Genomic DNA, 16003 nt, shown 5'->3' on the forward strand with positions numbered 1-16003 from the left:
AACCAACTACTCTTAACTAGACTATACTTATAACTAAGTGTATTTTGGATTATAATTATGAATAATTAATTATTGCAATTATTACTTTTTCATTTTTTATTCAGGTTTTGATGCAAGACACTGCATAACTACACACAGAGAAATTTTACTAATAACTATGTATTGTCATAATTGATAAATCTGTCCATTTATTAGGAATGGAAGCTGTTTAAATCTCGAGTCTGTAGATTATGCAGATATGAACTAAATGTAGATTAGATTAAATTAGTAGAAAGATGAACCATTTTTTTAAAAATTGTTATTTACTTATTTTTAACACAAACTGTTGCAAATTTTCACTCAGGGTTTCCTGTAGGGTATTAGCTTGCTAAACAGGTTGTACTTCAAATGTTTTCTGAAAGGATAACCACTTGTAGGTTTCTAATGAGCAACCTGAAGAGCCCTTTAAGGTCCTTGATGGATGCATCAGGAATGTTTGTCATTTTTATTAACGCTGTTGCTTTGGGATGTCACCCAACAATTTCTTTGTGTCAAACACAATGACAATAAAACTTTGACTCTGTTGAAAGGAAATCGCTTCTGGGAAGATTTCGAAGTTTGAATCCTATCAGGCCATGCTCGGGTGTTTTGGGGTTGTTGTTTTCTTTCTGGTTTGACAGGGTGTATAATCCTATGACGCCAAGCAGCTCAATCAATTAAATTGTCAGACCACGTCCAGATACTTCCCAGTACAGCGCATGAATAGCGGATACCGGATAACCGCTCCTCGCTAAACAGTGCTTCCAGGCATCGGGGTGCAACCTGATCCTCGTCAGATGAGTGGAGATACAAAGAAGCTCAATGTCCTGGCTGCAAACGTGCCTCTGCTTTTGATGCATGAGGCTTTGCCGGGATAAACGACGTGATCACACAACGGGAGCTGCTGTTAGCGGGTTATAAGCACTTTCGGAAGGGTAGATTAGGGCCCCAGCTCAGATATTATAGGATTTCGAGTGCTACCATTGAGGTCAGGAGCACGTCACCATGTCCTGTTCAGTAAGACAAGATGCCTTTGACATTCTGAATAAAAAAAAATCTACCTGTCTATCTATCTACACTATATTGCCAAAAGTTTTGGGACGTGTGCCATTACATGCCCATGAATGTAATATGGAGTCGGTCCGCCCTTTGCAGCTATAACAGCTTCAACTCTTCTGGGAAGGCTTTCCACAAGGTTTAGGAGTGTGTTTATGGGCATTTCTGGTCAGGTCAGGACTCTGTGCAGGCCAGTCAAGTTCCTCCACACCAAACTCTCTCATCCATGTCTTTATGGACCTTGCTTTGTGCACTGGTGTGCAGTAGGAAGGAAGGAGCCATTCCCAAACTGTTCCCATAAAGTTGGGAGCTTGAAATTGTGTTGGTATGGTGAAGCATTAAGAGTATCTATCTATCTATCTATCTATCTATCTATCTGGGAGTTAATAAGAATAGACGAATGTATCCAGCTGGCATAATAAACACTCCACACCCTGCTGCCTCTCCTACTTAAAATTACACATATTACTGGCCTTAATCATGCTATATAAAAAGTCACTGAAACCCTATCATTACAGGCATTAAAATGTTCCTTTGCATTGGCGGTCCTTTAGAAACATTTATCCAAAATGAATTTGTTCTTTATATCATCCATTTATTGATTGGGGATCTGGACAAGTTTCCCCTTGTCTGTATATCTAAAAGTATATCCTGTCTACAGGAATTAGACCAACTGTTACTATTTCAACACTGGTAATACTGTACGGGTGCAAAGGTTACTAAAAAGAAAAGCCTAAGAGATTAAAAAAAACAAAAAAAAAATAAAAATAAAAATACTGCTTAGCTGAAAAAGCAAAAAATCCATTAATTAAAAAAAATATAAATACATTAAAAAGAAAAAGAAAAAGGAACAGGAACTCTTGAAAAGTTTTGTTAATCTAAAGATTGTGGAAATGTATTTAATTAATGTATTTAAGCAGCTAAAGTGATAAATTTTCAAAGTTTGACCCGAAGTGCATCATTTTCAGCCCGATTTAAAAAAAAAAATCTTTTAAGAGATGCAATGTGTGTGTGTCTAATGAATGAAGCAGACGACTCGGTTCAAAATGAAGTTGTATTTACAATGAAAAAAGGTTACAGCACATAATATACATGTTTTTTTCCCTCAACAGAAACATTGTTAAAAAAATTAAAAACACCAGAGAATTTGAAATGTGATCGTTAAAAAACTCCTGAGAAATTACACTGTCTAATTCTCATACAGCTGCTCATAAAGTACATCCCCTGCTGGTAAAGGACGTCATGGCCTTAATGTATTAAAGCATTCGGCACACGCAAAGTCATGCCTCTGCCTTCAGCCACCAGAGGCCACAGGAAATTACCTGAACGGAGCTTTTGTATCAAAAGTTTGAAGAAATCTGGTTGATTAATAATCAATGGGGAAAAAAACCCCATATAAAACCAGTTAATTATTGTAGTAAAATAACAATTAGAGACATAATGGGAGCTGCACCCTGAGACTGAAATCTGCTGTTTTAAGAAACTAACACACAGTTGATTATAACACATTTTCTTGTACATTAATGATCAATGTAAAACGTTCAGCTTTTTTGCTCATCACTACTGTATAATATTACAAAAAAAAACCCTATCAGGTTAAAAAATGTAATAAAAAAAAAACATAAAAACAAAATTGCTGGTTTGCTTAACAGCATTTCAAAAGAGAACCTCCTGACTGGATCATCAGTATCGCCTCCAGTGTCTGTCTCTGGACTCTCTGCGTCGGTCAGGTGGATAATCTCGATTTCGTCCTCCTCCTCCTCCTCCTCCTCCTCCTCCTCCTCCGCGGTCATCTTGCTGGTAGAAGTCGCTTCTATGGCCGTCTCTCCGGTGCCGCTGCTCACGCCCGTAGTGGCTGCTGCCACTGCCATCTTGCTGGTGGGCGGGTCGCTGGTTCCAGTGGGCGGGGTTGTCTTTTTGCCACAAACTGCTGGAGCCACCTCTGAACTGCTGCTGTTGCTGCGGCATGCCTAACTGAAAGGAATTGGCCAACTGCTGCATCTGCTGCATTTGCACCTGCCACATGTTGTTCATCTGTAGATAAAGGACAAATATCTGCATTACATCACTGAACAGCTATAAAACCTCAAGGAACCTGATTATTAATGTTAATGATTCAAAGTGGAATACATGCGTTATAGCACAGAGCCATAGAATGCCGATTTATTTTCCATGAGAGCAGCTCTGATACTAGCAACATCTGCGTGCATATCTGACAGATACTGATGAAGAATTACGTTTAATGTTTGACATTTTTTGAAGGAGTCTGCAATGGCAGTGATTTGTGAACATTTCCCTGACACTGGAAAGCCTTTACTACAGATTGCTTTGCAATTTCTTGGCAATATAATAAGCTGATATTTTCAATCTTATTCAATTCAAGGAAGCAATAAATCAAGGCTGGTGAAGGAGCAACTGTTCCTAACTGCTATGTAATTGAGAACAGGAACTAACTTGATGTGGCATCCTTTAAATAATTAATACAAAAAATTAAAAAAAAAAAAAGTATAGGATTAAAACAAACAAAATGTCGGATTATTTTCCTTTAACAGCATGCCCTGTCATGTCTTATTCGTTACGAGTACAACTGCCAAGTGTGAAATGAACACCAACTGCCGGATTGTGTGGAAAAAAATAAATCCAGGTTTGAATACTGTACGGAATTTTGTGCAGCTTAAGTCATGATCACTTCATACTATCTAAGAATAGTTTTTTTTTTTCCACATGGCTTTCAGAGTTAATCTTTGAAATACCCAGTGAAGCCTATGGGATCAGCATTTTACCATTTCAAATCAACAATCAGTCTGTTCTTGACAGCTACATCAAGCCTACACATGCCCTTTAGTGACAATCTAAGTAGTAATATTTCAGTGCAAAGATAAAAGCACTCACCACTACTTGCTTCTGAAGACTATCCGGTGAAGTGAAAGACCTCTGCAGGCTCTGAGGAGGAGAGTATGACGGAGAGCCCGTCTGATCTGGAGTCCTGTCATACCTGCATGTTGAACATCAGACATCAGTCAATACAGAAGCACCGCAGAGCGTTTCTCATTTTATCCAGATGTGAATTTTGAAGGATACCTCGCAGTGCGGTGAGTGGGTGTGTTAGCTGGACTGGGGTTCTGAGAATTCGCAGGGCTTTTTCCCTCCTGATTAAAGTGACTGCTGCCTGTCACACATCCAGAACTCAAAAACATTAAAACATGAAGTTATAAATATTTTAATAACCAAACCATGAGAAGTTTCCTACCTGTTTTGTACTTCAAGTTAAGCTGCCTTCCGTAAAGTCGGATGCCGCTAAGCAGGTGCATGCTATAAGGGACAGAAACTTCATGCTTGAAGTTCACGAAGGCAAACTGCTTAGAATTCCCGTCGTTGTCTTTCGGGATTTTTACTTTGATCAAAGGTCCAGCCTGCAACAGAAAACGTACAGTACAAAGACATATTGAATATTGGGACGTAAAGAAAAATTATGTGAATTGGAAAAACAATTATTAACAAATATACAGGGTAAATGGAAATTGGTATGCTGAAGCATTAAGAGGTCCTTTCACTGGAACTAAGGGGCCAAGCCCAACCCCTGGAGTCAATGATTTGGATGGGGTGCTCCAAAACTCTTGGCAATATAGTCTATATTATAATATATACCAATCAATCTATGGAAAACTGAAGCTGGTGTTAAAAATACATGCAAATGAAAATCACTGCCCCTAATCAGAAAGAGAGTGATAAGTGCAGGGACTAGATAGATAGATAGATAGATAGATAGATAGATAGATAGATAGATAGATAGATAGATACTTTATTCATCCCAATGGGAAAGAATGGACTAAAAAAATAATTAATGTAAAAGACTCACCAATTCTCATACAAAATAAAAACAGTGATTTTTCTTAATTCGTCTGAGTTTCAAAACTAGTTCCCTTCAACAAATATTGAATCATACTGAATCGAACTGTATCAGTGATGAACCGAATCAGTTAAAGAGTTCAATCATTAAGTATTGAATCATTACTTGTTTTTGTGTCGCAAAGCAACTTCATCAACCTGTGTAAGGCGAGGAGGATTGTTTTTATCCGTCAGAGTGATATATAATATAATATTATATTATATTTTATCATATCATATATCATATATCATATTATATATTATAGTTGACTCCTCAGTGAACCGAAGCCTGAATAGCATTTGGAATACTAGTCAGCCAATCCGGGGAAGGAAGCGTGTTACTCCTAGCCAATCACAGCGCAGGAGGCAGGACTTATTATGTATACAGTCTTTATATTAATAAAGACTTACATAAATTCCTCGTAACTATAAATATACGGAGAACACAGATGAAATATCAAATTGTCTAGCTGACCTAATATTAGCTAGATCCAAACAAACGATAATACTAGCTAGCTTAGTCGCTAGCTAAATAAAACTGACAGTAAGCTTAAACAAGTACTGGCGTTACAATCTAAGCGTTTTATCCCAAATACACACAGCAAACACAGCTAAACCTGTTCAGAACTCAAATGATCCAAATTATCGACCATAATTACCGGCTTTAAGTGCTTAACGTTAGCTGCTAAGCAAACCAACATGCTAACAGGCTAACAAGAAACACGACCGTCTACTCGCCTGTAAAAACAGTTCAAATAAAAGCTCTTCCGTAACTTGAGAGTCCAAGTTGCCCACAAACAGAGTCCGGTCTAATTCATCTGCTATACCCATGTCTGTGCGAGGTGACCGCTTTAATTTACTAACAAGCGCTCCACCACTCTGCGTTAGCTATGCATATAGCTACAGACTATTGCCGTAAAAAAAGAGACCTGCCGTATGTCGATGTTTGCTGCTGTGCTAAGCTTCCGTTTTGCGACACTATTGATTCATTCTGATCCTGGCCTGATGAAGCCTCTGTTTACCATCACGGTATAGGGTTCATCAGAGACTCTGTCACATCATGTTGGTGTAGAAATAGAGAAAGACAGCAGATAGTATCTTTATTGAGACACTCAATTAGTGAGGATGAGCAGAGAAGTCTTTTGTACATGAAATGGCCAATTTTATTATTTTACCTGCTATCCAAAAAAGGGGACAATCGTTCGTTCAGTCAGTCAGTCGTTTGTTTGTTTGTTTGTTTGTTTGTTCATTCATTCATTCATTCATTCATTCATTCATTCATTCATTCATTCATTCAGATGTTTGTTTGTTCATTTATTCATTCATTCCTCCATTCATTCATTCATTCATTCATTCAGTCATTTGTTCATTCATTCATTCGTTCATCCTTTTGTTCTTTCCTTCCTTCATTTATTTATTCAGCCATTTATCCATTCCTTCATTCATTCATTCATTTATTCATTCATTCATTCATGCAGTTGTTTGTTTGTTCATTTGTTTGTTTGTTCATTTGTTTGTTTGTTCATTCGTTCATTCATTCGTTCATTCAGTCCTTCCTTCCTTCCTTCCTTCCTTCAGTCAGTCAGTCAGTCATTCAGTCTGTCAGTCAGTCATTCCTTCATTCATCTAGTTGTTTGTTCATTCGTTCATTCAGTCAGTCAGTCCTTCCTTCCTTCCTCATTCGTTCGTTCGTTCATTCATTCATTCATTCATTCATTCATTCATTCATTCATTCATTCATTCATTCATTCATTCATTCATTCGTTAATCCATAAAATGACTAATGATTTTCACAATGATTTATTAATGGAGTGTAAAATAATTACGATTATCACAATTATTACAGTGAGAACTAATCTCTGTGTAACAATCTGTGATTCTGTGGTTCTGTGATTTTCATTTGTTCATGTATCCATGATACCTAACGATCATACAAACCCAGAAAACATATTAAAAATACATAAATCCTAAAATACATAAAATCTTACAATGAAAATGCATTTCTAACTAATCTCTTTTCAACATTTATTAATTGTGTAAATGTTTATTGATATGTTGGTTTATATTCTGATGAAGATTGTAATGGTTAATATAGTGTTTTGCAAAAAAAATAAAAATAAAAAAAATCATAAAATAAAAGAGCCGTGTTTGCATTTTTACAGACTTGGCTTAGGGATTTGGTGAATTTCAGACTTTCAGTTTCAGTGCTTGTGTCTCAGGTTCCACTTGTCTGTAAGCATTTGTGAAAAACAAAACAAGACATTATGCTGCATGATTCATGGACATTCTTTCCCACTAGATGGTATTTCTATGACTCATTCAGAGCTAATGAACATGGGATCTCAGCAGTCCCAACCAGGTGTCATTATTACATGCCCGAGTCTGTATGTACTCGGCCGTAAACACGAGTGATGTATTAAAGCCACTTTGAATTGTCCTGGATCCAGAGTGCAGTGAGGTATTTCCAACTGGCAGCTCGAAGTATGCAATTCGTCTGAAATCCATAAAATGGCACCTGTGTGTGTCTTGCAGTCGAAATGAGCACCAGCGTGTTTGTTTTCCCAGAGAGGCAGTTTCATTTTCCCTAATCCTTTCTCTGCCGGCTTCAGTATATGACGGCGTTGGACAGATATGCAGGCCTGGAATTAGTTAGAACCGATGCACCTGAGGTGGAAAAGCAGAATGGTTTTAAAAATATAAAAGAAGCAATGCCACTTTAACCACTGATTGAATAAATTGGGTGGATATTGACTGATTGACCCCTACTCCTGACCCATTGACCCCTATTCCCGAGATGAAATAATCATACACAATTGATTCTGAACAGTATTCTCTATGGTAAGGTGAATTCAATTCAATTCATTTTAATTTGTGTAGTGCTTTTTTAATGGGACATTGTCACAAAGAAGCTTTATAGAAATATATAAATTCAGGATATACATTTAAAATGTTTAAAATCATCCCAAATGCTAGCCAGAGGTGAGGGTAGTGAGAAAAAACTCCCTCAGACGACATCAGGAAGAAACTTTGACACCAATTTACCAACATTTTATGTAGGAATGACAGAGCATAGTTACATTTAATGTTGTTACATATCTGTAAAACAAGTTAATTCTCTCTCTCTCTCTCTCTCTCTCTCTCTAGTTCAAGTTTTCCTGATGTTAAACTCAGGTCTAAAAGTATTTTTGGTCATGCATCTTCCTGTTCACCTATTAATACATTTTAAAATAGATTTTATCATCAATTTGCCTGCGTTCTCTGTTCATTTGCCAAAGCAAGTTGTGCTACAGCATACAGCATAAACTACATAATGCTTATTATCAAATAAGAGATAATCAACAACATCTGGATGAAAAGACTCTGCCTTTCTGCTAATGTCTATGAACTCCTTAAGTTCAGTGCTATGATATGTTTTACTGAAACTATTCAAATAATATCTTCTCACTACATTTCTAGCAACATTGTTTATATTCTATTCTAAATTCTGTGGCTTGTTTCTCATGTTTCTCTAATTAGGTATTATAGTTATATAAGGCTTTATATAATTTATATCTTTTTTTCTTTTGATGAGTTATATCCTGTATAAAACAGGCACTTATTTACATTGGTAGGTGTGTAGTGAATCCTCGGAGTGTAATGAAAGAACCAGAAAAGCAGGAACTGTGCTATGAAGAGCGTGAAAGTGCAATTCGTGCAAACTGAATTGTTTCTACAGGAAGTCTAACTGTTAAACTTTTATTATAAACAGCTGGTTAAAAGGGGGCACCGAGGGGGTGTTTTTAATTCAGTTTTATTTCATTTTATTTGAATAAAGCAGCATTACAGGAATATAATAATGTATAAATTGCGGATATACATTTAAAATGCATGAATTTGCCTTGAAAAACAATCGTGGTGAGGAAAAACTCCCTTAGACTCCAGAAAATCCTTTTTATACTTAATTACATGATGTTTTATTTCAAAGTGACGCTCTTTAAAGGCAATTAATTCGCTTTTTTCAGTCTACCAGATTGTTGATTGTAGTTATACATACTAAGCAGAAGAGGGCAGTGTTGATCCTTCCTAGTTTCCAACCTGGTCCATCTCATAACAACTTCATGTCCATGCCATGCTGAGCTTCTGGACTGTGTTTGTTCCACAAAGGTCAGATATACAAAGGGAGAGAGAGAGCGAGAAAACAAGTAGAGCAAAATTTCATTTTTTTCTGATGCTGCCCTGTCTTTGGTCATTGGTGTCTTTTATTACTGTATAGAACTGTATCACTCATTCACAATTTCTTTTTATTCAGATTTTATTTGTCACATACGCAACCACACACAATACAACACGAAGTAAAGTACTTTTTTGACATATTTTAAATATAGAATAAATGTAGACAAAGTATAGAACAAAGAATGTAATTATACAGAAAAGGTCAAATATTCACAGATAATATATGAAAATTATAATATACCAGTATACAGATATGTGGCAGAACAGTATGACTATTATGAATAAAGTGCAGTGTGATTTTAGCGCAGTAAACAGTACATGCTGTGGAAAAGGAAGGATTGTTGTGGTCTTTTGCTGGCTCTTTTCTGCTCGCAGGTTGGACACAACTTGAAAAGATAAAGTTATGAAAAGTCAGAATGACCTCATTACATATTTCTGTAACTGGATAATAGGACTGCTGGCATAACAGCACTTCATTAACCTGCTATGTGTATGTGTGTGTGTGTGTGTGTGTGTATGTGTGTGTGTGTGTGTGTGTATGTCTGTGTGTGATTTTGTGCAAAGGCTTATCATGAAAAAAAAAGTATGGTCTTTATTTATTTATTTATTTATTTATTTATTTATTTATTTATTTTTGGGGGTATGTGCAGGAAAACATTTGTATGCAGTGGGGTCCAAAGGAACTAAACTTTAAATGGATAAAAAGCATAATGTGGCATTCTGTCGTAAATAAAACATTGTTACTTTCATCAAATTGGTGTGATATAAGAGAAATAAAACACGTCATGTCAAGCTGTTATAGGAAAATAAAGATGAATAACAGATTTTCTTTTTCACCACGTGATTTTCAGTGTATTGTAGACTTCAAGGAACTCAGTTAGGATCTCTATTTAGCAATTTCTGTAATTTCTAATACAGAAATTCCTGACTGGCTGAGCCAACACTAAATGGCTGACAAAGACTGTCCGAGAATAGCCGATCCAGACAGAGCGTAATCGTTAACAACACACTTAAGCATATTGAGTAGTAGCTTGAAGTGTGTACACATATATTAGAACCCAAACATTACATTTAGCATGATTAACATGTAAGACTTGTCTCCTGCTTGAAAGAGCTTCTTAAGCGAGACAGCATTTAATTAATTGAGGAGAGGAAGATGATAAGTTGATGTGAGACTATGTTCAGCCCACCGCCTCTGGCGAAATGGGTGTGAAGAAGTGTTCATGGAATGACTCAGAACGTGATGTTTTTGTTATTCTGTATAGTTTCGTTCATCCTTCATTATCTCTTGCTAGCCTTGTGTGTGTGTTCCTTCATGTCTCTGTAATCATGGATGAATAACTAACCACACAATAATAGTCAAGTGAGACCCTTAGCTCACATCCCGTATGAAGCTGTTGAGTCTCTTGTCAAGACGTTACAGTATCACTGTCAAGTCCAAGTCCAAGCTTTGTGCTCATATTGAGGGGAACAACATGCTTTCAAACATTTTTCTTCTTTTCAGTGTTCAACAATACAATTTTCCCTGATATGGAATTTTTAGGAATTTTAGAACAGATCTGGAGCCTTGCCTAAGGCACACATATATGCACACATTTATTCACACATTAATGTAGTATAGCTACTATCATGTGGTGGGGAGGTGAGAGGAAAATCTTTCTGAAACAGGAAGAGCAATTATCATGTGATCTCAGGATTAAACAGAGGATCCTGGAGCTGTGATGCATAGGCGCTAATTTCTTGAAATTTTTTATACAATACATACATTGCAGTGGAATTATTTTCTTCACATATCCCAATTGAGGAAGTTGGGGTCAGGGAACAGGGGCAGCTATGATACAGTGACCCTGAAACAGAGGACCATACTCAAGGGTGGGTGAGCCTCAAATGGGCAGTGCTGGGGCTTGAACCCCGATCTTCTGATCAAGGTGTGGCTTGAACCTCAATCTTCTAATAAAGGTGGGGCTTGAACCCCAATTGTCTGTTCAAGGTGGGGCTTGAACCTCAATCTTCTGATCAAGGTGGGGCTTGAACCCCAAACTTCTGATCAAGGTGGGGCTTGAACCCTGATCTTCTGATCAAGGTGGCGCTTGAACCCTGATCTTCTGATAAAGGTGGCGCTTGAACCCTGATCTTCTGATCAAGGTGGCGCTTGAACCCTGATCTTCTGATCAAGGTGGGGCTTGAACCCTGATCTTCTGATCAAGGTGGCGCTTGAACCCTGATCTTCTGATCAAGGTGGCGCTTGAACCCTGATCTTCTGATCAAGGTGGCGCTTGAACCCTGATCTTCTGATCAAGGTGGCGCTTGAACCCTGATCTTCTGATCAAGGTGGGGCTTGAACCCCGATCTTCTGATCAAGGTGGCACTTGAACCCTGAACTTCTGATTAAGGTTGGGCTTGAACCCCAATTGTCTGTCCAAGGTGAGGCTTGAACCCCAAACTTCTGATCAAGATGCGGCTTGAACCTCAATCTTCTGATCAAGATGCAGCTTGAACCTCAATCTTCTGATCAAGGTGTGGCTTGAACCTCAGTCATCTGATCAAGGTGTGGCTTGAACCTCAATCATCTGATCAAGGCGGGGCTTGAACTTCAATCTTCTGATCATCAACCCAGAGCCTTAACCAGTTGAACCCGAAACAAAAATATTAGTTTGTGACATTCCCTTAAATCTAACAAGCATGATGAAGCATTTCTTTGTCTCTATTTTAATAAATCAGGATGATCATATGACTTCTGCAGTAGGGCAGATGTAGATTTGGAGGACTAATAAGAAAAAAACTCCCTGAGATGACCGGAACCAAAGGAACCAGACTCAACAGGGAACCTTCTGTAATCTTCTGGGTGACTCCAGATAGTGAAATTATACATCATTTCTCTGCTTATTTTAAGGATACTGTGAATGAGAATAATGGGATTGATCACAGGACAGTGTTTACGATCACAGCAGCAGCAGCTCTTAAGCACAATTCTGCAATATCCGGGTGAGATTTTTCACTGAAGTGAGAGTGACATGTAAACTGTTTTTGGAAAGCACACATCTTTATTGGATTCAGAAAGTGAGTGACGAGTGCAGAAAGTGGATGAATCCGACAATTGCGCTGCTGTATATTTAAAAGAGATGAAGAAATATTGACCAGAATATCAGGATTAAATATTTCTCCGTCCCACAGAGGGAAAAGAGATCAATCGTGTTTCGTTCAGAACGCAGATCTTTTATTGGCTCCCCTCTCTGCGCCTTTGCAGTAAATACTTCCATCCTTCCATCCATTTTGTGTACCGTTTATCCTACACAGGATCACAGGGAGCCTGGAGCAGATCCCAGGAGAGTCAGGAAATAAGATAGGGGACACTGTGAATGGGGCACCAACTCATCACTCATCGCCTATTCGCACACTACGAATAATTTAGAGACACCAATCAGCATACAGTACATACCTTTAGACCAGATTACCTGGAGGAAACCCTACTAGAGTATTTACATCTTTTTATTACTTGTATTTAATTACATAGCACTGTTACAACAGAATGTAAGTTGTAGTTGTATTTATTGTGTAAGTAGGATTTCTTTACCATAATAAACATCATGATTAAGACAAAGCACTTGAATTGGGATTAATAAAGGATTGAAGTATGTCTCATCATCTCATGCAAACACACACACACACGGCAGGGGCAGGATGCTTTTTATCCATTTATAGTTGTGTATATGTTGTAGAGCGTCCTTGAAACAAGCTATCAATTTGCTCCCTTAGGAAATACTTGTAATTATTTATGTATCAGTAAATAAATCATGCATGACTAGTTGTACACATGTACATGCTATATTTAGGTATGGAAATAGATGCACTGTGTATTATAATAACTATGTATCCGTGGATCTTGTTATCTGAGACTTCAGCATGATAAACCTATAGATTATCATTATAAACTCTTTGATGAGAGTTCCCAGGTTCATCACTGAAGGTCTTTGTCATGCCCCACACCACAGTAGAGGTTATTATGAAGCTCATACAAAAGCAGACACTCAGGAATTTGTAGTGTTTCGTAAGTATTTCTGTTTTTTTTCCTAGCCTACTAAGGGTGTTATATTCATAGAAAAGTTTCAAAAACACAAACAATGGTTGGTTATTTTCCACACAAAAGTTTGTATCTTCAAAGTAAATGTTGATGTTCTGCTCTCTGAGACGCCCCAAGTCCTTGTTCATAATCATCTAAAATGTGAAGGTGTTTATCTTCAACCAGTAAAATTCTGTGTAAGGTTATCCAACAGAGGGAAAAACACACGTCTCACACTGAAAGCCAACAGACTCATTTTATACACAGCCAGAAAATCATTCCTCTCTTTATACTGATTGAAACATCCCATAAGTCCATTTCCATTCCCTGGCAGAATGGTAAGAAGGGTTAATGTTCAAACTAGATATACATTCTCTTTTTTATACTAGTATTAATATGCTTCCTCTTACATGTTCTCATTTCTTTAATAATAGCATATATATATTGATGTGTATCCTGGATGCTCCACATGAATGGATAAGAAATGTGAGTAGTTGTTTATGTGGTGAAGGTTTCTGTGAGGAGATGTTTATTTAGCCTCCAGTAAGAGTTTTTTTAGTACAAGAAAGTATTCAGGATGGTTTGGTGGTTGCTCCTTAACAGGACACTGTGCACGTTTATGTCTTATTAAGGTCAAGAGAGAAAACAAAGAAGGGAGGCTGATGAGAGAAAGACTGCTTATAGCTGCTTTAATGCAAGTGATAACAGATAACTTATTTCATAAGACATGTATGTTGTAGAAATGGTTTAAAAGTTCATCTAAATTACATGGAAATAAATGAACTGTGACTTTTGTATCTTCTTAAGTAAAACCGTTAATGTGAATTCTTATGAATTCATAAGGGAGACTATGTTTGTGAAATCTCATCTATATGCAGTATACTAATTCAGGGTGTGGGATGAACCTGGTGTTAGGAAAGACACATTTTTGCCATGTTGATTCATAGTCTTGTTAGCTGAACCATATGACGAAATCCCATTCTGACCTGAAGTCCAGTTGGTGAAGAGTTAAGAGTGCTGCTAACAGTAACACTTGCATCATGCTTGAAATATATTGCAGTATATACTGTAAGAACACATACAAAAGCATGGGGTGACATGGTGACCATTAGCAATCTCAGCATCGCATCACTTCCTCTGAATAACCTCCCACACACACACACACACACACTCATACTGCAGTCTGCAGTCCATCTCAGTGGGGGTTTAATGACTGTGCTGAAATTAAATCATTCTAATCACAGTAGGACGGTTGACTTATCATGAATCAGATACACAGCCTATAACATTTCACACAGGAACAGAATTTCACAAAGCAAAACCTCTGCACTGAAAGTCAACAAAAAAACTCCTCAGCTTTCGTTCACGGTCTCTTTCGTGTCTTTCAGGAATGCTCTACGCATCGTGATTTGCTCTCTCGATCGAGGACGCCAGGTTTATCTTCAGGCCTTCAGGATTAATTAATCGAGATTTAGTCCGATAAGTGTCATCTAATCTCCGATCTCCAGCAGTTCTTAGGAGGCCTGCTACGTTTTTCTGCATTGGGATCAAACAGGACAATAATGACTTTTAAAAAAAAGCATCAACATATCGCTTCATCGCTAGCGTTTATGAAGGAAAGTAGAGAGATGGAGAGCACTAGAACTTGGATGTGTCTCAGGAAGACATTTGAGCTCCAGGCTTTCCATCGATCCTCCACAGGCATGATCAGCATGCTAATGACCGCGTGCCTGTGGAGAAAATTAGGCACTATTTGACCGACTGAGCAGTTTGTCCCATCAGTGAATTTAATCTGGTGGAATTAACATAAATCTGACCCAAACCGTCATTAGCAATTAAACTCAATTTATTTTCCTAAAGCGCCACAAGGCTTGTTCAGCTGACCTTTTCATGATAAAATTAGAGCAGAGATGGCTGGGTTTGGGAATCGATAAGCAGTCAGAGTAGAAATATTTTGTGGTTCTTACGTGCAATACAACAATAATTCACTGTATTAGACTCCTTTCACACGTTTATGGATGGTTTGTTTTTTTCAAAGCCACATTTCAGATTCGGGTCAATGAAAACAAAGCTTTTCACAAAAAGCTTTATAAATGGATGGGAAAAAGGTATATTTTTATATGGTTTTGTGTTATGAATGTCATATGACTGACTGCTGACCAAGTTATTAATTTGTGTTTTGCAATTTTTTTAATCATATCTTATGTTAGCATTTCATTGTAATATTAGATTTATCAAGCATTTAATGTTAGTATGGAATGAGGTAATATGTATATATACGGGATAGAAGACTGGATATAATATATTTTGAATAGAAGTGTAGACAGTGTAGAAATAAAATTAATGCTAGTGCCAGTTACCAGTTTTTCAGCATCTTAATGTCAATCTTTTGTCGTAGTACTTTGTAGAGGCAAGTGCCACATTTTCTCTTGACTCATACCTACGGTTCATGTAACGGTTACGTTTTTTCGCATCTGCTTCCATCTCTATACCGTAACAATAGAAAAATATAAGAAATGTCTCATCCGTTTTCAGCGGAATATTTACGCTTCAGTTGCCAATTATAGTAAATCCACAAATATTTGAGCTCTGTAATTTATCAGGGGAAAGTACATTTAATTCACGTAGAAAACAAGGTCAAAGAATCCCCTTTATGAAGCGTGCTGAGTAAATGAATTGCAGATGAATGCTTTATGGAATAATTGAATTAACTAGCAGACTTATATCAGACTGTAATTAAGCCGACCTTTAAACAAGTAACGGAATTCT

General features: G+C 37.4%; 1 protein-coding gene across 1 annotated transcript; it reads right to left on the reverse strand.

The window, feature by feature from the left end:
- Window positions 1–2116: 2116 nt before the first annotated feature.
- Window positions 2117–5897, reverse strand: rbm7 (RNA binding motif protein 7). Its single transcript, XM_058386900.1, has 5 exons — window positions 5701–5897; window positions 4325–4487; window positions 4156–4243; window positions 3967–4069; window positions 2117–3108 (listed from the first exon to the last, which is right to left on the reverse strand). The coding sequence occupies exons 1-5, from the start codon at window positions 5791–5793 to the stop codon at window positions 2758–2760; spliced, it is 798 nt and encodes a 265-aa protein (XP_058242883.1). The 5' UTR covers window positions 5794–5897; the 3' UTR covers window positions 2117–2757.
- Window positions 5898–16003: the final 10106 nt, after the last annotated feature.

The sequence above is a fragment of the Hemibagrus wyckioides genome, linkage group LG04 (assembly GCF_019097595.1).
Source record: "Hemibagrus wyckioides isolate EC202008001 linkage group LG04, SWU_Hwy_1.0, whole genome shotgun sequence".
Lineage (NCBI taxonomy): Eukaryota > Metazoa > Chordata > Actinopteri > Siluriformes > Bagridae > Hemibagrus > Hemibagrus wyckioides.

Excerpts from the sequence above, each read along its gene's own strand:
- rbm7 (XM_058386900.1), bottom strand. The coding sequence starts at position 5,793 with ATGGGTATAGCAGATGAATTAGACCGGACTCTGTTTGTGGGCAACTTG. Across the intron at positions 4,488-5,700 it reads TATTTGAACTGTTTTTACAG|GCTGGACCTTTGATCAAAGT; the intron begins GCGAGTAGACGG and ends TTTCTGTTGCAG. Across the intron at positions 4,244-4,324 it reads TAACTTGAAGTACAAAACAG|GCAGCAGTCACTTTAATCAG; the intron begins GTAGGAAACTTC and ends GATGTGTGACAG.